The sequence below is a fragment of the Halyomorpha halys genome, unplaced genomic scaffold (genome assembly GCF_000696795.3).
Source record: "Halyomorpha halys isolate HHAL.00 unplaced genomic scaffold, Hhal_1.1 Scaffold68.1, whole genome shotgun sequence".
Classification (NCBI taxonomy): domain Eukaryota; kingdom Metazoa; phylum Arthropoda; class Insecta; order Hemiptera; family Pentatomidae; genus Halyomorpha; species Halyomorpha halys.
The window spans coordinates 260,582-282,963 of NW_027116161.1; the positions used below are offsets into that span (position 1 = coordinate 260,582).

The 22,382-nt window shown below is 33.4% G+C and overlaps 1 protein-coding gene across 1 annotated transcript in view; it reads left to right on the forward strand.

Moving 5' to 3' along the window:
- Positions 1 to 4,377: 4,377 nt before the first annotated feature.
- Positions 4,378 to 22,382, forward strand: part of LOC106692718 (NACHT and WD repeat domain-containing protein 2) — a 121,186-nt gene continuing 103,181 nt past the window's right edge. The window contains exon 1 of the mRNA XM_067053020.1: positions 4,378 to 4,772. Within this exon, the coding sequence (XP_066909121.1) occupies positions 4,705 to 4,772 (68 nt within the window). The 5' untranslated portion in view covers positions 4,378 to 4,704. The remainder of the gene's footprint in view (positions 4,773 to 22,382) is intronic.

Below are 22,382 nucleotides of genomic sequence, written 5' to 3' on the forward strand. Positions count from 1 at the left end.
AGATGTGTGTGTGTGTGTCTGTAATATACTAGGTGTACCAGATAAAAACTAGGACACTTCAGGAACCAAATCTTCTCTTCATTGTTACTAAGAATTTTCCATTTAACACCACCGGATTTTAAATTGTTTTGTTAACAATTGAACTTGTATTAAAATTAACAATATACTAAAACATAAATACTTTCATAATCAATATTTCTTGGCTGGATTTGCAGTACGTAGACCTTTAAAAGAAATTGGCCTTCAGTTTTAACCTTTTAATTTTAAACTTTTAAAATTAATAAATTTTAAAATCATCACAAATCAACTAACCCTGGTGTCTTGTAATGCATCTGAGAATAGAGAGGATACTAAACATTTGATGTAAATAACTTCTTACTTTTATACAATTTTATTTTACTATCCAATGGTTTTATCAGATGTAATTATATTAAGAGAAGGATTTTTTTGTCATTATTGAGGTGTAGAATCAATCCCTGGACTATCCTATTTATCTGTACACCTGGTATATATATATAATGTGTGTGTGTGTGTTAGCTCCTTGTGTTTGAAAATTATAGGACTTAAGTTTCTAAGGTAATTTACAGTTAACATGTATGTGGTCTGCGGCAAACTAACTTTAGTCATTTCTCCCTTCCCTCCTTTCAATGTTTAAATTATAAATTTACTTTACAGTCCTGAAAAACAAAACTAAAAACATATGATATTTAAGATACAATTTTATGCTGTAAATTTAAAATATATATCATTTTTTCCAAGTCTCTGAAAATTACTTTTCCTTGTAAGAATGTTATTTATTTATTAATTATGAACTGAAAAGTTTCAGCATTTCTCTCTGCTTAGTTAACACATTAAAAATTTTATGTCAACAAACCAATACTTGTTTATAAGTATTTATTATGCTTTAAAAAACTTAACAATGAATCACTAGATTCATACAACTGAATTACATTAATTCATTTGGTGTTTCAGTGAATTTATTATTTGTAACTATAAACACTTATGAAAGTTCATGAGAGTGATCTTTTTTTATTTTAAATTAATCATTTAAGATTATGGTGTTGGCCTGAACCTTTCACTTGAATAATTCTGAAATTAAATACACCCTTTACGCATGGGAAATTTTGGAAAAATAGTCCTGAGGCTAATTGACTTTAACCCATCCCTTTTGGGTTCTAGCATGATTCACTGTATCTTACAATGGCTATTGTTTGTTCTATTAAATTATTACAGTACCTACATCTTCCCACATTTTAATATGTGAAAGTATTGCTTGGTTTTGGTTCGGAGGAGTCTAAGTTTAAAACTTAGCCTTGAAAAATCTTGTATGTTCTTAATTAATTTGTATAAGGTTGATTGAGGTAAATGGAAATTTTTCTCAAATAGCTGATCATTCTCAAAAACCCTTTGAATTGGGTTGTAGAGTCCTTGGATATTTTATTTGCAGGGTAGCCCTCTTAATTACAGTATTAGTATTTGAAAGTAAACAATAATTAGATGGTTTCTAATGTTGTAGTTTCTTTAAACTTTCAATTTAATATCAGTCCCAACAACTAACTCCCTTCCTTTCCTGTATTTTCTTCAACAGACTTTAATATTTCCTCAGTTGTTTGTAAGATGAAGTTTAGTGCGAAAACTAAAGCAAATAAATATAAATATGCTGGGGAAGGCTAGGATTAACTGTCTAAATGTGTTTTCAAACTTTTGTGTTGTTTGCTTTGTGAAAAAACAGAACAGATCTGTGTTGTTCCATTTTACAATATGTATTAAAACAATGAATTAATAAATCCTGCTAAATAACAAACCTTTTTTACATCAACTACACTAAGATTAAGTAAGTCCTGTGGATAATCAACTGTTGGATTATCTGTTCCATCAGAATTGTTGGTGTTAAAATGTATAGTTACTGATAAATGTAAGGAATACCTCTCACGTTTCCTGAATGTCATGTTGAAGTTGAAAGGGAAAAGGCACAGTTTGTAAATGGGAAGAGCCATGCCACAAATGCACAGTATGGATGTATCTATATGCATTGAAATTTTAATGCATTTAAGTATGCTTTTATTACTTCTTTGAAGTTTAGAAAATAGTTCAGTTGATACAAATCGATTTTACGATCCAATCATTTCAATGGTTTCTTTTTGAAAACAAAGGTCCATCTCATTTGCAATATTTAATGGGTATAATGAATTAACATTGATTGATCCTGTAATTTTGGAGGCGCACCTGTTTACCAGATAAATTTCATCCACACAATAGAAACTTTTTGACCTAAATAAATATAGTTTAAATAACTCTAATTTTGAAATGCAATTTATTTTTCATAATGATGAGTTATCTGTTATCTTGTTCTTTGTTCTTAGCCCTGATGAAGGTAAGAAATTCTGGTCAAAATGTTTGCATGAATAACTAAGTTATTTCAACTTATTTGTGTTATATTTTGATCACGCCCCCCAACCATCTTCTCATACAATTTATTTTTCAATTAAGATAATAATTAAAGCCCCTCCTGTATTTATATTGTCAAAGTATGTGTTAGGTCTTGGAACCAATTGAAGATTTGAAGTGCACTAATATCAAAACACCTCTGACAATATGTGTTCAATAAGGTTAGATTAGCTGGACAGTAGATTAGGGTGTGGTGCAGGGTAAATCTACAAACCACCTGCAATAGGCGAGTTTTGAAGGTACACGCCGTAAATCCTTGGAGGGTGGAAACTGCGCTCCATACAGTTGAGATGGTAGCAAGTTATATAAGTATTCACTTTATCCTTGCAAAATGGCAGAGGTATTCGTCCTCGTTTACGCTCAAAGGTGTAAAGAAGGAAGAATAGTGAAGTAATAACAAAATATTCATTTCCAAAATAGTAGTTGAATATTCTGATCCACCAATATGAGTTTTTAGAGGTAATTCATTTTTAACTGAATTTGATCGCTGAATTGTGGCTTGATGTCTCTGGGCGTGGAAAGGTCATCGAAAGTCGCTGCAATGGATCAGAAAACTCTATTTGAGTATTTATTTATTCAAATCATATATTTATGAATATAACAGTATATTGCATGATTATCACTTAAGAAAATTTAAAATATTTACACCAATTATCACTAATTAATCAAATCAATATAAGACGATGGTTGGCAATGGAGATTCTATCCCATCATGACTAATACCAAAAATAACATTCATAGTTAAATGAAATGAACGAAACAACAAATACGAGGATTTGAGGGATTTAAATCCTAGCAGGATAGAAACTGCGCTCCTTTAAGTATTCGCTTACAATCGAGAGGTTAGCGCTTTATCGAGCAGTTTATCAAAGTATTCACTTTATGCTTGGGAAATGATAGAGACGGTCGAGAGATGAATTTGAAATAACTGAGACGTTACATGTTGAAGAGGCGGATGGAAAGGTTCTGATAGAGTTTGTTACTGTGTCACATATTCAATGTTTATGTGTTGCCCAGCAGCCCAGTTTTCGCAGGATGTAGACCTTTTAAAATTAATTACCTCCCCTTTATTAAAAAGAGATGTTTTTTCTTAGATTCTTCAGCTGTCCACCATTAAACAATACAGTATTCTACAAATATCATTTCAAAGAGCACTAAAATAATAAGTAGGAAATTAAATATTTTTCTCAAAATCAAGAGAACCCATGACAGAACTTAGTAATGAAGAAATTAAGTTTAAAAAATAACGGAAAAGTAATAAACACAGAGATGTGATGAAGAAGTTGGTTGGGGGGGGGGTCGATCAAGATGTGTATAATACTTAATAAGAATTATGTATAACTCAACCATTACACTTAATATTTAATTGCCAATCAATATCACACTCTCCCACACATCCATACATCACTAAATGAAAATTATATTTGCCATGTATCCTTTCTTGATCGTACCCCAGTCCAATTATCTTCTTGATTAAGTGTAAATTCTTTTAATATTAAATAAAATAAATTTAAAAACACAAAGGTGTAAAGAAACTACTGGAAGTTTATCCAGAGGCTAAAATGATTCGGTAGCAAACTGAAATGATATAAAAAGATAACTAAAATACAAACATTCGATAGTTATATGGGTTTTAAGGATACCCAATAGTTGGACACTCGATGAAAAGGAAATCTAATTACAAGATGGGATTATTAAGGACCACCTCTGATTATCCCAAGTATTTGAAAAAAAATATATAAAATAAAATTAGCTTGTTTTGAATATTATCAATACAGCTTTGAAAACTGAAGAAAAACACAAAACAAAAATAATTATAGGAGTCATTGCTTCTAAGACGTTTTCTAGACGTTTCTAAGATACAGTAGATACTTTTTCATTATCAGTAAGTGGTTTAGTGTTATCATTTATAACCTGCGCGGTGACGTAAGAGGCGGTATCGACGTTTAGTTTCAGCAGTTCAACCGAAAGTGGTTTCGGCACTGCGGTCGCATTACAAACTTTTGAGTGCAGTAATTATTTGTTTACTTGTATTTGACAGTTCAGTGGAGTTCGCTAATAGCGGGGGAGAGCGGGGGATCGCCCCCTTGTCCGATCCCGCAAGAAATCCACGGATTTAATTGTTGTTTAACTGGTAAAAATAGAGACTGATTTCTTGAGATGTCTTTAACAGCATCTGGACCCTAAATAGTTTCTATATATCAGTATTAAAAAATCTTGAAGGAGGTGAATAAAAATGCATCTTTGATACAAAATATGGGCAGTAGTTGTTCTTCAGGACAGACTCACAAGGATAAAGACAGCGTTTCAACAAGATCTGAAGAGTAAGTATTTGTAGATAAATTCCTGCATCATTTATGGCAGTAGTTTCTGTTTGATCAACTCCTGACAATAAAATAGTAATCTGAATAAATTTGAGACCAATTATCCGATTTTCTGTTTTTTGATCTGGGAAACTCATTTGGTATATCTTTTTTATTGGATGGGAAACTTGTATGATTACTATTCCATAAATAAAGGTCTGTTATAGTGATAAGGCTATTGAAATTGACTTAGAAGACTGATTTTACTACAGACACAAAAATTATCTGTTGAGGTAATAGTGCAATTGTCCTGACTAACTGGATGTGTTTAGCTCGAGTTTTCAGCCCATATATTATATTTTTAACATTACTGACATATGCATTACTTGGTTCCCATTGTTAGCTTTATTTTTTAAGATTCACTAATTGATAACTTGTCTTTATTGTTGTAATTTTTCATGTATTCTTTCCCTTATTTAAGGGTGTACGTGTTTTCTTGTAGTTTCTGAAATTATTCACTTTATTGTATTTCAGAAAACTAATTGTAGATTTGTGATCTCTATTTAGATAATTATTGATAGCTCAGAAATATTCTTATTGGAATCTTGCCATAATTTACTGTTATCCACTTTATGTACCCTTTCTTATGTTGTAAAGTTTAACTTCTTTGTTTATCTTTTCCTGGTTAACATTCTATGGATTTGTTATGTATGTCAGTATAAATTGTATGTTCTGTGTGGGTGTTTACAATCCTAACTGCTAATACATTTCCTGATCAATTTAAGAATTGTTAATTGCCATACAGAGAATGTTCATGGTAACCTAAAATTACTTTTGGAATATTTGCAATAAAATTATTTTCAAAGTTTTAAATTTAAGAATCGAGAGAGAGCTTCATATAATGTGTACTGGTATTAACTGAATTACTGTTATATTCAAAGTGTTAAAAACTAAAAGGATAAAAAACCAAGGTCTGAGTGCAGTTATTCTAACTATCATAAACCTACCTCCTCTCCAACTACTTTATTAAGAGTAAGATACAAAAGCATTCTGCTTGGTAAAACCATTTTTGATATGTATCATTTTATGAATACTAGTGCGATATATTTGAGGGTAAAAAAAACTTATTACAGATGGAACATATCCAATTTAATCAAACAATTGATTTACAGTATATTTAGAGTTATATCAAAATAAATTAATGTTGATATTGCTACGTTTTCAAAAATTATTCAGTGATCTCATTCAAGTTAGACTCTAGTTTTTACACTAACTAATTGTTCTCTGGTTGTTGATACTATAAGCACAAAAGAATTGGTATGTCTACAATTAACATTTTATCTTATTCAATTGTTGTTTTTTAATGCTCCTTTTTCCAATTTCAAGAAAATATAGTTTTATAAAATAAAATTTGCAGTTTTTTCTTTTTAAAAAACATTTGCTAGTGTTACAACCCGATTGTTTAGTTGAAGCCTGCTTTAGTGTAGTTTGTCAGTCTTCTTTATTTTTTGCTGTTGCCTTCTGATTTCTAATATAAACTAGAGATCTGAATCAGCAGCCACCCTGTTATTGCAACAATGATTAAGATGTCCAACTCATCTTGTGTCTTATAAAAACTCATGCCTGTTTCAGTGGAAAATATTTCATATTTTGAAAAAAAGTTTATAATGTATTCTCATCTATCATCATCCTTAGGAGGCGAATTATTATTAGTTTTAAGGGAATACTCGTGTCCATAATCACTTTGTATACCTAAATTCAGTTTACAGAATCATACTCCTGTTGGAAATCTATGAGCAGATGTGTAGCAATTTGTTGTATTCAAAGTATTATTTATTGAGATAAGTGTAAAACTGCTATGAACATCTATATTGTTAAATTCTTCAATGAAATTTATACTTTAAAATGTTTCTGTTATATGTGTCACTCAGTTCCAAAGAGGTACTGTCTTCTTATTGTTGTAATTATCAAAAGAAATTAAATAGTTTATAAACAATCCCTTTACACTTCCCAATACTTTTATCCCAATATTTCAGGTTATAAGTCTCAGAACACTGAGTTAAATCTATGGTTGATTGACAAGAATTAAGGTGTCCAAACTTACTGTTCCATATAGTTTGTTGCCCTTACATGGACTATCTACTAGTTCTAGGCTTTATGAGATATTAATATTACTGATCCTGATCATAAAAGTCTAAACACTGACAAATTATTTTGTTCGAGCCTTTATTAAGTAATATCTTTGGTAATTGATATTTCTTGATCAGTTTTCTTCGATTTGTTGACAGTTGTTCCCAAGTTAATTTTATCTCTTACGTTTTCAAAATATTCTCATCTTTCTTGTATCATTTCTTCTGTATTATATAGATCAAGGTATGATTTTTTTTTTCTAATAGAATTATAGCTATTCTAACAACGTTTTTATTTATGTAAATAACAAAAAAAAAATGTTAAACATTATTATTATTAAGCATATAGTTGTCTATTTGGGAATCTGCATATATATTTATAATATATGTAGATAAAATCAGCTTATAACAATTTTATTCATGTTACCTCACTACAATACTCTTTTCTGTCTGTGCCAACTCCCACAGAAAAGATCACTTCATCCTGAAACTTTTTAGTTTCAAACTGCTTAACCGTTTTTAGAATCGTAACTATCGGATCTAAATGAAGTGAGTTTGATGATTTTTTATTTTTGCATTAGTTATATTATGTTTCTGTTTTAGAGGTTAATAACAAAGAAATTTTTTTGTCACAATAAAGTTTTAATTTCATTAGGTTATTGGGATTAATAAGTGTTATGCATTAAAATAACATTTTAATGATAATCATTGCTTCCTCTTGGTTAACTATTGCTTATGCCCTTTCCAGGAGCCAGCCACAGTTGGCTGGCTGTGCAGTCAATTTTACTGTATATTCAAACTACTTGAGCTTTTTTAGAGTGGTAACTATCGGATCCCAGATTTGGGCCTCTCTTTTGAAGATGCCCCAAACACACTAAACTTTTATAGAGTGGTAACTATTGGATCCTATGTTTGAACCTCTCTTTTGAAGATGCCCCACACTCACTATGCTTTTTTAGAGTGGTGACTATCGGATCCCATGATTTATAACTTATGATAACCACACTATGCTTAATAACTTTTCATGTTATTGATTTTAACATTTATGCTTCTATTTTCTTGAAAATCTTATTGTGCCCCCTTGTTGCTTCTCCTGCACTTTTTTATAGTTTTTTAAAAGTACATTTTACTAGTAATACTTGGAAGAGATACATTCCAATAATTCCTACGTTATTGGTTGTCTCCTTACTTAAATTATAGGAATTTATATGGCTACCTCTCAATCCCTAAAGATCTTCTTTAAGAACAAGTTTTAGGAGTGAATCACAATTCTTTTCATGGATTCTATCATTTTATATAGTGTTGTATTGTATTATTCTGCTGCTTTCCTAAACTTCATTTCAGCTAAGAAATTTTCAAGTTTATCTTGAAATTCAGGGATATAATCGTTGTTATCTCCTTGGTCAGAGTTATCCTCCTCTAGCTATGGGAAGATATGTTCATTTTTAAGGAGCTCTTAATGATTTTATTAGTTCTTGTTTGTAAGGAGGAATGGTCCCAATCTCATTGCTTGACAAACTCAAAAGCACACTTGTGTTCATTGCCACTGGGGCATATTTTGTTTTCTCTCAATGTTTTGGAAGCCTTGGATGTCTTATAGTTTTCTCTCAAAGCTTTCTAATTTCCCTTTTAGTCCCTAGCTACATCTTTTTTCCTTGTTTTTGTTTCATTTTGAGAAGCTAGTGGTCAAAACTTATTTTGCATCTTCTCCTGAGTCTGACATCTATGATATCCTTTAAGAAATAGTCTATAAAAAAACACTCCTCTCTTTAGTAATAATAAACACCTTCTTCCACTTAAAGGCTAAAATGACCATGATTATTTGGAAAAGTATGAAATTACAAACAATAGGCAAGGTGAAAAGAAAGATTATCTTCTACCCTGTACATACAAAATCAGAATCAAACCCACTGCAAAGTCCCCACTTTGCACATATCACTAACTGGTGGACTTTGACCACCCTATACATTGCTGTGTTTTTGGAAAATAAAAATTTACCATTTCAACTTTATTGATTACTTGGTGGGAAATGGAAAATTGAACATAAATATATTTGCAATAAGGAACAAAGCTATATATATACAAAGTATTTCTCTCTCTCTCTCTCTCTCTATATATATATATATATATATATATATATATATATATATATATTTGTTGCTATTTTACAAACAATGTCGATAATTTTGTTTCATTTTGCTACAAAAACTCAAGGCTTATTCTATATTTGAGATTGATACAGATATATTCAATAATATTAAATGTTCCTTATTGCATATGCAGGTTCAATTTTTCCATCAAACCCAGAAAAAGGAAACAAATTAATAAGAGGTAATGTGATCTTCAGATATGGTCTGTCCTCTGTGAAGGTTAGTAGTAAGTTGGACCCCTTTATATTGAAGCCTAGACAGCTGTATTGTTGAACACTACAATGATATTTAGGAGCTTCTCCATATGCAATAGAATTACAAAATGCTGATTAACATGGTTTGTAGTCAGTTTTGTTCATCTCCAAACCCCTTCTATTTTTTTAGTGTTTGAAAATAATAAAAATATTCATGACTGCACTAATCAACACAGTAGCTGAGATTTATGTTTCTCCCGGGCTTTTAAGTTCATCCTACTGTTCACAATCATTCATAACAGCACACAATATCATATACACATACATTATGGGTATTTTCAGTACATACTCTATGGTAACCTTACCTAGAAGATCTAAAGGAAAGGTATCAAATGCAACCACCTACTGATAATGGAGTTCAGAAATTGGTCTTTAGCCCAAGGTTGCAAGAACCTGCAACTTACTTGGAGAGTGGGCTTGGAAGTTGCTGTTTCTCTTCCCATATGAATCCAACAACAGACACCCAAAATCAAAAGATGCTCAAAGTATGGAATAGATGCTAGCAATTAACCAGATTATCTTTCAGATTCTTGGTTCTTAACAACGGTTTTGCATAAATAATCCTCAAAGAAACGCAATCGAAAATAAACGTAAAATATCCGTCACATGCAGAGATTGCATAAGTTTTTGTGATTTTCCAAAAATTTCTCATACTATGCAATAACATATTAATTACAAAATACTTATATTTTTTACCTAAAAAATTATAACGGATAAGTAAAATTAAAAACACACCCCTTTTACCTAGAATTATAAATTGTTCATTTTAAAAAAGGCTCTATATTTGGAAGAAAAAAACTGAAAACAGTTCCACCTAACCTTTGAATTAAATTTTTATTATTAAAATTGAGTGATGATAGATACAGAAATACTATTGTTGTAACAGTTGTAGTACAAGAAAATTAACATTAAATTATTTATTACTGAATAACGTGTTAAAATATTTATTTTTTCGATGTATTGGAAGAGTGCCATGGAGTCGATATAAAATCTAATTCAGAATGCAAGTCATTTATATACTTCAGGAAGCTGGATAACAATTGTCGATAGACAATTGGTACATTGGCAAGAAGTATCAGTTAACAGTAAATCCACTTATTAGGTTAGGTTGACGGTAGTTTTAGGTTTATTTGACATAAAGTATCAGGTACAGATGAAAAGTAGGAACTACTTGTTACTGATACCTCTAGCGATTGTCACAACTCATCTCCACACACAACTTCTTTTTCTCTCATTAGTGCCTTTCAGCGTGAAGGGACCTCGACCCATTTACGCCATCCATTGCGGTCCCTTCCTAGTATCTTCATAGGAATTTGTTCTTCCATCATTGTTTTTCGAGGTCGACCCCTTGGCCTCATTTTGGTTTTGTCTCAATATGTTTCTGGGGTTACCTTACCTCACACTCATATGGTTGGAATCATTTTAACTGTTTCCTCTCTGGTGTTTCCAACAGTAGCGACACCATCTTGTCTTCTCTAATCTATTCGATACTAATTGCCTGAAATTTCTAACCAATTTAGAAAAAATATAATATATAAATATCTTGAAACATCATACCTACTAAAAGAGAAATTTACTAGATTGTTTGCCACCATGATGGTAGCGAGTTTGTGTGGAGCTGTTTTGTGATATTCTCCCAAAAATTTTATTTTATTTTTGAAATTTGAGGTTCTGCTTTTTTTATGCTAATTCTTTCTCCTCGGAACTCGGTTAACTTCTTTTCTGTCCTAAAACCTTTTAGTGATAGTTATGGATACAAAATTAATTCACTTTTATACTTCGAATCGGCTGTAATGTACTGGATTTTAATGCATTATTTTTAAACTAATTTTGTGTTTTAAGATCTTTATAAACGGTCTTTCTGCTGAAATTATGTTTTAAGACGCTTTTCTAAAATCATATAAATTAAGTTCCATGATTCTATGTTTCGTATTTTTATTAAAAATCATTAAAATAAGTCACATACAATTATTTCTATTGATATCAAATAAGGCTCGCAATTTACTAAATAATAAGCAGAGATGCTGAAGCAAGTAAGATGCAAGCCCAAGAAAGATAAAAGAAAGCACACCAGTATTACCATTCGCCTGGGTCTGGTTAGTAAGTAAGTCATCACACGAAAAAGCAACTTCTCACGTCTATGAAGGTTCTGGCATGTTCAGAATATTTTTATTTTTGAAAATGTGTTGTTAGTTAAAAATTGGTACTTGAAGGTTTCCCGTTACTTGAGAACCACCCTTCAATGAGATTATCCATGTTATTTAAGCTTTAGTAAAATATATAGGTATATTTAAATAGAAATAAATTAATACGCTTGACAGGAAAACCTCATAACATTTTCCGCGTGTTTTACGTTGTTCACACAAATTAGCACTGGTTTGACTTGACCAAGAACGTGCTAAAGTCGAGTGTACTATCAACCATCTTTAGCACACTATCATCTCTATATCATCAACTGAAGTCCAACGGGCAAATATATCTTAAATAATGATTATTATAGCGGTATACAACGCTCTTGGCGTCAAAGTAAGTGGAGTGTTTTGCTTCGGATCCCAAATGACTATTTTTAAGCCTACCTCCCACTCTGAGAATGCTTCGTGAATCTAAGAACGGTTCGAGTGAGGATTGTCTTTGAATGATTCTTTAATTTAATTTTATATAACTTTTGATAGCATTGCTAAGCTCCTTGAGTTTGAGGCTAACTGTATCGGAAGTACCTTTCCGATTCTTGTACAGAAGCTTGTACCTTTCAAAAATTCTTGTACCTTTCAACTTGTAACAGGTTTTGTGATTTAAACGCGAAAAACCATCGGGGTCACATCTAATCACTACCAAAGATATAGTAAGCCATGGAAGAACTCGATTGTGATCCTGTATCAAGTGCTGAGCCAACCTGAGTGGTTGAATGATGCTAACAGAGTGTCTTAGACTTAATTAACTTCATTATTGTTAAAAATATTTCCATCAACTCCTTAACAATAAAATAAAGTATGGAACTAAGCTCCGACCAGACAAATTATTTCACCCTCAGTGAAAGAATTCCAATCTAACCCTGACCAAAAGAACTGATTAGAATATATATAGGATTGACTGAAGAATTGATTTGAAATCCTTAATTTCATCCAAAGAACAAATCTACCTATGAAGTTGAAACATAAACTAATATATAATATTCAGCTTGAGAAATTAAACCTGTAATAAAGAAGGAGCTTTATGGAAATAACTACTCTGAAGTTAAAAAATGGGAAGAAAAAAATTATAATAGCAAAAGACTCCCATGCCGACAGTATTGACTCTTTGAAAGAGGTTCATGGCTTAGCTTTAAAAAAAAAGGCAGGAAACAAAATGAAACGTACGCCAAAATTGATAATAGCACAGAATGCTCACTCTGGAAGGCAACAAACTCCCTTAAGAATAGCAATGCTCAAATCTTCGCCTGATACTCTACAACCTAGCAAAGATCTTCGCACCAAATGAAGACGAATAATAATTTCTCTAGGAAGCGCCTTTGGTATAAATGAATATTAAAATTACGCCAGTCACCATCAAAGAAGGTCAAAATACTGTCGAAAAGGCGATAAACAAAGAAAGTGCCTGGATATGATCTTATCAACGTTTAAGGTTTAAAAGCACTGCAGCTACCATAATTATAATAATAAATCGTGCATTCCCGACAGGATATGTTCCCCATTATAACAAGTCATTAAGATTACGAAACCAGGAATGCTACCTAAGAAGCTGACGTCATACTGTACCGTCCTTTATTAATGCTTTTCGATATTGACGAAACTCTTCGAGAAGTTGCTCTTCTAGAGAATAATTCCACTAATCGAAAAAAGAAAGCTAATTCGTGATTATCAGTTTAAATTTTGGCAGAAACGTTCTACCATTGATCAGGTATATAGAGTTACTGATCAATTTAAGAAGGAACAGTCTAATGTCTTGATGGACTTAGCGCTGGGATTCGACAGTCAGGCTTCAAGAACTTATCTATGATTTGATAAAACTTCCTGGACAATATGAAAAAACGTTCTTAGGTAAGGAAACAATTATAAACAGGTGTGTAAATACAAAAATAATTAACTTAAGTAGAAAATGGGTTAAATTACTATAAGTAAACCCTACATATTACAAGAACTTAATTTTCTTGAAATATACTAGTAAAAATACATGTATGCTTTTATTTTATTCCTTGTGTACCTGTGGTGTAACTACACCCATATTAACATTTACCATCCTACTTTGAGTTAAAATTAATTCTTACTTTTTGTATGACAGATATTTCTATATTATTAATTTTGGCAATTGACTAACGAGTCTTTCAGTTAACATATTGACTAACTCCAATTTCAACAATTTTCATAAAAGTACTTTCTAATAATATATAAATGATAATATTATTTATAAATATAAATGGTAAATATTATTTATAAATATAAATGATAATATTATTTATAAATATTAATAATATTCCTCGGAGGAAAATTTGAACCACTTTTTGTTTATTTGAGACCTCAACACGTGTATTTCCTACGTAAACTCCAATTCAAAATTTGTCACGATCACAATACGTCCCCTTAGTACATATTCCATACGTAGGTAAGTGAAAGTATCAGCTGCAACCAGTTGAAACTTTTTCTTTTATTATTTTTTAAAGATTTATTCACAAAATTCACTGATGCATTAACTAAAAAATACAATAAGTAAATGTGATGTGCATTATTATGTAATGATATAATTCATATTTATGGAGAATCTACTCATTGGCACCACTCTGATAACACTTCTAGATTAAAAGATCTTAAGGTCGTCTTCTTTTCACTCCTCTTTGAGAATTATCAGGGATTGAAGAGAAAACAAGGTAAAAAACAAATGGTTCTGAGAGAGTTTATCATGGAAATATTGGTTTTTGGGAAATCGTTAACTTTCATATAGGTCATTGAGATCATCTAAGATTTTATTTGTGACAAGTAAGGAGAACTGAGGATTTTACGAAGGATTATATATTGTAAGGACTAGATACGAGAGAAATTGTTGTAATAGTTGGAATCTTTGTGCAGTTTCCTTTCTTTTCAGTTTTATATAAGGATTCCAAGTCCAGATATAACCATAGGTTGCAGATCTACAGGAATAATTGAAGGATTATTAGAGGATATTGTAGATCGGGAAGTCATAGATTTACGATGAAGTTGATTTGATGGAATTCGTTGAATTTATTTTAATCCTCCAGTTTTGATTCTTCATTCTTCAAGGGTTGTTTTGGTTTGGCATGCAATAATGACATTCGTGGTGAGGACAGTGTTAGGATGGATTGGAATGTAAGCTGTATAAACTTTTCAAAGGAAGGGACCAAGTATGGCTAAGCTATCGGTAGGCAAACCATGAAACAGACTACTTCGAGGAAGACTCCAGTAGAGTGGTTCCCAACCGACGGTTTGCGCAACCCTCCAGTTGAATATTATTTTGGTCATACATAATTTCCATGGGTCTGAAAAATATGTGGAGCGGAGTTTAAAGGTACAGATTTAAGTGAGGAATAAAATAGCTTTGCGGTATTATAATCTCTAAAGGATGGAATGCTTTAGGTGGGAGAGTCATTGGCAGTAAAATGTTTAGTTCTGATTCGAATAAATTCCAGGCAAATTAGATTAAGGTTGTTAGGATATGGATTAAAGTTTTAAAAGAGGTGCTGACCTAATATCTGGGATTTTTCTTGTAAGGAAGGGACCAATATGGCTAAGCTATTGGTAGGGGTGATGGGCCTTTGAAAAATCAGATCTAGACCAGATTTGGTATTTAGTTAGTAGTGAATGATTACTATCCGAACTTCTCATTTTTCTCATGATTACTATCTGAAATCATTATGGACGACTACCAAAAAGCTCCGGTGGTCATCCATAATGATTTGTTCGTAGGAGATATTGAATTGCCCAAGTTCTGCTTTTAGTTTTTTAGTCAATTATTACGCTTTATGATTTATTACAACTCTGTATATTTATTTTTAATATATTATTTACAATCATGATTTGTATTGATTCATATCCCTTTATTCCCAAAGCGTGTTGATGAGCAGAGGCAATATCGCCGTTTTTTCCCGGCAAAATGCACCGCGGCCACAGAGGGCCTATTGTACGCCGTCCCTCCTCTGCTAAAAGCAGGCCAATTGCCTTTGCGAATTTGGACCCTATGCAAGGATCCAATGTCTCGCAAAGTTTGGGGTCCAAGCTACGATCCTTACCGAAAATGAGGAATCGTGTCCTTGCTACTGCATCATATCTACAAATGATGTAGTAGGCAGTCTCATCATCCTTTCTGCAGAAAGGGGATGCTTATTTAGCTGACAGTGTCCCGTGTATGGACCTGTCACCCATCTTAAAATACTCCTATCCATGCTAAGAGTTTTACTTCTTTTCGGGCATCATTCCTTGAGGAACATTTTTGATTGTTCCATTTCTCTGGTATTTCTCCATAGTAACCCACCTTGCTTTCAGCAATCATTTTGATGTTGTTTTGAGCCTCAATCTCTATATGTAGGGGTGGTATGTTCAGAAGAACCTCCATCGCTGCAGAAGGAGGACTGCACATGGCACCAGTCATCATGAGGCATGCCAGTCTCTGAAGTTTCCCAAGCCAAGCTCGGGATTTACTGGTCGAAGCCTTATGCCACCATACGATAGCAGCGTATAGGACAATTGGTCTTATCGCTGCTATGTACAACCAATATATGACTTTTGGTTTAAGACCCCCAGAATTTACCTGCGGCTCCTTTACACGCCCAGAGACACCTCAGTGTCTTCATACTGGTCCTTTCAACATGAATTTGCCACTTCAGTTTACTATTAAGAGTAACGATATCAAGATGTTTGACTTTACTGCAGAATCCCAATCGTTCACCGTTAAGATACGGCGACCTGATTGCGATATTCCGTCTATTAGTGAAGACACAAAGAGTGAACTTTTGAGGATTGATGACCATATTCCTGGCACCATCCATTCATAAGGTCTACCAATGTTTGAAGCAATCCTGGGATAGTTTCTGAGAATTTGCTTTCTTTCAACTCAGCGATATCGTCGGCATATCCCTGCGTGTAAAAACCTACATCATTGGATTTGATCAATAAGGTGTCAACCACCATACATCACAGGAGTAGATAGCACACCACTCTGCGGACAGCCACCAACGGGCTTCATCCACATCTTAGTGTTTCCTAGCTCTGATTTGAGCAATCTTCCTTCGCATTGATCAATTTAGAAGAAAGCTGTCCCACCCCTTTAATTTCCATGGCTCTTGCCATGGTTCTATAAGGAGTACGATCAAAGGCGCTTTCAATGTCAATAAAGACACCAGCCACAATCTCCTTGTAGGGCAAACTCTTTTCAATCCTGGACACTAAGTGGTGTAGGGGATCCTCATAGGATTTCCCGGCTTGATCGGCAAAATGAGCCTAAACCACTGTATACAGTACGATTGTAGGCAGGGAAGATGTCAGAGTGACTACACAACAACCGAAGAGCTATCACTCGATTACACTCAAACGCGTGAGGAATGTTACTGCTATAGGGCTGGCGGACATTATTAAGTATAAATCGCCGAGGTTTTGGAATATTATCATTTGGTGTCAACACTCAAATCACGTTCCATTCGATTCTGATTACGAGTACCCTAGTTCATACATTAGGATATTTCTTATTCATCCTGACAAACAAGGGGACGCAAGAATACGTAACGACGTGTGCACTTGGGAAATCACGACTTGCATAAACCTGGAAACCAGGTCCCTTCGTATCCAAACCAAAGTTTATCCCAAATATTTTTGCAAATAGTATATTCGTTGTTGCGCCATGTGAGTAAAATGATATGAATAAATATATATGAATGTTAATAATATTTTTTAAATAAATATACCGATTTTTAAATAATCTCTTTTGGTTCCATTCAATCATTGAGGTGCCAAGGTTCCTCTTCAGGTAGAAGGAGATCTGTAGATTATTAGATCGGTCAGGTTCACCTAATATATCAAGTGCAGTATCTTATGATCTTCCTCCACCTCCGCCATGACAATAGTAGCTATTTATCCGTATCGAGGGTCGCCTTCGTTTTGAAACACAGTGGGGAGTGTTTTGGTTTGTGGTTCTTATTCCAATAGAATTTTTTAACAATTGCAATTTTTTTGAATGCATACAACCGCTGTCAGTAACAAATCAGAACTACATGCGACTAAGTTCGATGTCCTGTTGACGAGAACACAGTACTCGAATTTTTTATTTTCCGAAATAGTATGCACGAACAGAGTTTAAATTTGTCAAATGCCGCTGGCACCTATTTGGATTCGTTGAAGTTCAATAAATTCCGTTGCGAACAGTCCTGAAAGAGAAATTGGTTGTAGCAGTTTGAATTACCTATAATGCTCGCATCATCATCATTCTAAAGACGATTTATAGGAACCCTGTTTTACCGTCGAATGGTTGAATTTACCCGTTTTGTGATTTAAAAGCGTACAGAATTTTCTGCCCATACCCTTATTACGTCTTATTCGTTCATGCGGATAAGAAGTATTTTATAGAACGATACGAATGTTCGGGAGGCTACTTTACATTGCGGAGGGTAATATCGGACTTATTATTATTCATTATATACTGTATTCCGATATAGATATGGAGAGCATCTAATGTTTTGCTTCATCATAGTGTATTGTGGTAAGGTGTTATCGCAATTCGTTACGAAACGTGTTCTCACCACGTATTGAAAAGGGTGTTATTGTCATCGGCCACGATTATGATTTCCTCAGTAAACTGTAGGATTGCGTTTATGGAAATTTCTCTTTTATGGCACTGCCCTGGCTTGCTATAAACATCTGTCAGATTCATATAAGACACTATAGATTATCGCTACCTCATGTTGACACTTATAAAACCACCCTTGTATATCTACTTAGATGTCCAATATTGTCCACTACTTCAACGTTTGCAATAGACACGAACGGTAGTATCTGATCAACAATTTGGATGTTTCCGATTTGACAGCCCACTCAAACTCTGCTCGTCCTGAAATTGTTAAGTTTGCAGTATGTCTCAGAGTCTAATTCGTGCAAGGATTGGTAGAGCGTTTTGCAGAACTGAAAGATCGTTAAGATTAGATCCCTGTGATCTGTGTGAGGGGACGAGAGGTCTGGAACACCAGCTCCGTTACACACTCCAGTTATTGGGAGAAAATCGTCGTGGAAATCAGGTCCGCGCTCGTAAGTATAGTGATTATAAGTTGGAACGATTGATGCTTCGTTGGTATCTGGAAAATCATTATATGTGTTGATTCGTATCCCCACTGTCTTGGTACAAAACCGAATAAATTATTGGCAGTGCTTTTGGCTTACTCTTCGGTTTGGACTTGAAGTAAACTTTACAGGAATGATGGCATTGTAAGTACAGTGTTGGTGTAAGTTGGTTTCGAGGTTCATACGGGTCTTGATTATTCAAGCAGCACACGTTGTTAGGTATTCTTGTTTCCCAGTCCGGTTCATTGCGTTGACCGTAATTGGGAGGGACGTGGTTGGGTATGGTTACGGAATAACAATGTTCCAATTCCTCTTCGACTTAATCATCGTAGCTGTCGGCCGCCAGTTTTTTACCTGTCAAGCTGCTTACGCATTTTGGTTTAATCTTATATATGCAGTCACCCTGATATCTTCCCAGCCCATATAACTCCCAATTAATACTAATAACTACGATATCGCTTTCGACTACGATCTCTTTGCTCTTTTTTACCTAATTCTGATGAGATACATACAGGCTCTCCATGTGATCCAAACGGTTAAAAAAAAACCTAATTGATTTTTAATTTTATTAAATTCTAATAACAACAATAAATATAATGTAAAATGCAAACCGAGTGAACTGGACCCAAAGAAATGATTGCACTCAAATCTTAAATAACTGTTCAAGTGGTAAATATTAAATTATGTCATTGCAAGGAAAAAGATTTGTACTACACAATGTGAACTTAAAGAAAATATAGATAAATTGATGCATGTCTTAAATAGTAAAAATAAATCTGTGCAGTTCTCTAAAGTAATATAAATAAAAATAATCATACTGTACCTGACTATAGAGCTTATAAATATCAATATTGAAATAAGATTTAACTGGTATGCAAAAGAACAGTATTTTGGCTGAGTTATAAGTATCTATTACTAAGCATTTACAGCCAGGTAATGTATGCAGCAAATAGCACATCAAGAAATAATCTTACTGAAATATTTAAAAAAAAAAATTCACCTACAATCAATTTCCACAAAGGATGATAACAGAAAATGTAAAAGTAAAATTTAAAATTAATAATCCAGCTATCTATTATCTATAGAAGGATTTGTTAATAATATTTTTAATTTCTGTGATTCATTACTAAAAAACAATAAATAGTAAAAGAGAAATAAACAGCCATGGAAACAAAATTGCATAAAGAATGGAGGAGTGTAAACATGAACTTAGAGAAAATTTAATTAAAAGAAAACAACGATTTGAAACTGCCTGATGTTAAGAAAAACTAATTAAACTTTTGAAACAATTCAAGAACAAATTCAACAAGTAGTATCTATGTTAAAACAATAAATTACAATTACAAATTACAAACACGTATTAAACCAAAATATTCAAATGATATTACAGACACCAGACAAGAACTCAATGAAAGCAAATACTTTAGTTTTCTAGTCCGTACATTTATTATTGACTGTTGTAATAGATTTATAATTAGTAATTACACCATACCTTGGAAATAGAATAATTTAATTTTTAATCTGCTCAGAAAACTATAACTTACTACCCAGAAAATGGATATAATAATATGTGTCAATTACGCACACTTTTCTTTAAAATTATATGTAAAAAAACAACACTAAGACTCAATTTTATATTATAGAATTGGTACAGTTTTAAGCAAACACATAGTAAATAATGCATACTCATGAAATGAGTGTGAAGAAGTCAGAATATTAGATAAAGAAAAGAAAAAATACAACTATTAAAAATGTATTCATTTAAAACAAAAAACCTAGTACGTATTTAAATGTGTATGAAGAACGTAAGTTAATTGCTTTTATTAGAAACCAAATTGTATAAAAGTAATCAATTCTGAACTGATGTTTCGTCAAATGATAACTTTTCATCGTTAATACAAAGTTGAAACACTGGCATATCCCATATTTCTCGTGTTCTTCTTAGAAAACCCACATACCTTACGATATCGAGGCCATTTCCTCTTGTTCGTTGGTGGAAAATATTTACACTGTTTTTTACGATCATATATCTCGATAGGGAGAATACTACATCTTACTTGAACAAATAATAGTCAGTGCATCTGCCAAAAGTTCGTAAGACGATCGACCAATTGAAGAAACGACCTAGAGATTTTTTTAAAAATTCAATTATCATTCTTCCCACTTAACAAAATTATAGTGTTTTATCAATATCGCCCATTGGATCTTACTAAAGTTTTGCATCTTTTCCCGGAACCCACCGACTCCTGTCAGGATCTGCGATACCCAATAATCTGGGAGGACTAACCTCGCTCTGTCTTGTATATACGGTTGGGAAGACTTCCTCAGAGTGGCGCCTTTCTGGCTCGCCACCCTCCGTCCATTTTATTCTTCAATAGGATACTCCCGCAGTATCTTTCATCGGTTCGGGGTCCCTCCGGTAGAGCTCCCAGCCCCTGCATCTTCAATTCGTATTTAACGCCATCTTCCCTGAGGATGAGGTCCAGGGGTATTACTCCGGCCAGCACCTACATCACCGTCCATATCCCTTACCACTTGTCGAGCCGCATTGCCATGGGTGGATTGTTACAATAACGATAGGTCTGAGCCATCTTGTGCTCCAGGAATCTTCTTGCTACTGGGAGGAGGCATCCAGGTCGTTCGGCTTTTGGCGTTTCCTTATTCTTGTCACTTCCCTTATTGAGCAGTCTCAAGTGTGCAACCCTCCACTTGCTTGGAATGTGCCCCTCCAAAAAAACTCGTTGAATTTGTTCAACATCTCTTCCTTAATATAAGGGGCACTATTCTTGAGAATTGCACCATGCTATCTTCTGCGCTATACTTGGACGGATCGTCCGTGGGATGTGTATAATCTACATACATTTTCGCAGCTTCCGCCAGAGTGGTCGACTCGGCACCTCGTACGTGACCTAAACCCGAGCTATCTGTTGAGAAAAATGACTTCCTTGGAGGTTACACTTAGGTATACAATTTTTAATTGACAGTGGAGTTGATGTGTCTATTATTCTTTCTCATTATCTAAATAAAATAATTATTTCAGATTTCAAATTATATGTGCTAATGGTACGGACAAAATGAATTTCCATGTTTAGTGTAATATTTCGTCGAAATTCCAGATGATCATTTATAGTCGCTAAGGTGAACAGTATTAAATTATATGCTGAAACTTTGAACCGTTTTAATATTTTGGTAGAATGAAAAATAAACAATAGAATCATGGCAATCCATAATTTGGAGTCTGCGGAAACATTACATTTAAATCAGTCAGTACCATTTGAAATCTCATGAATTTACAGACCTACCGAATTTGACAAAACCACGTTTCTTGCCTCTAGGAGTGTATGACGACAGTACTGCATTATTACTACTGGTACGTAGTATTCTATATCTATTCTCACCCTTAACCACTTGAATACCGAAAAATTAACTATAGTGAAAAAAAGAATTTCAATTGATTCTAAACCATAGATTAATATGCCCCTCCAAGTTTCAATGTTCAAGCCCAATTCACTTGGAGCCCAAGAAGAATGGCTCAATGGAACCATGTGGCGATTTTAGGTGGTTGATGCTGAGATGATCCTGATAGACATCCATATATTCATAGGTTTTCTACACATCCTTCATAATAAATTAATTCTGTTTAGAATAGACATATTCAATTTATTATTGATTCCCCACAGAACCTTTTATCCTCCTCCCAAATGCCTATGTCCTTTCTTTCCTCCCATGACCTAATCAGAATTTCCTACAACATTCCCACTCCCTTGCTTATACCAAAGACAATTAGTTGGCGAAACCTTGATTCCTTAACCATAGAAAACATTGG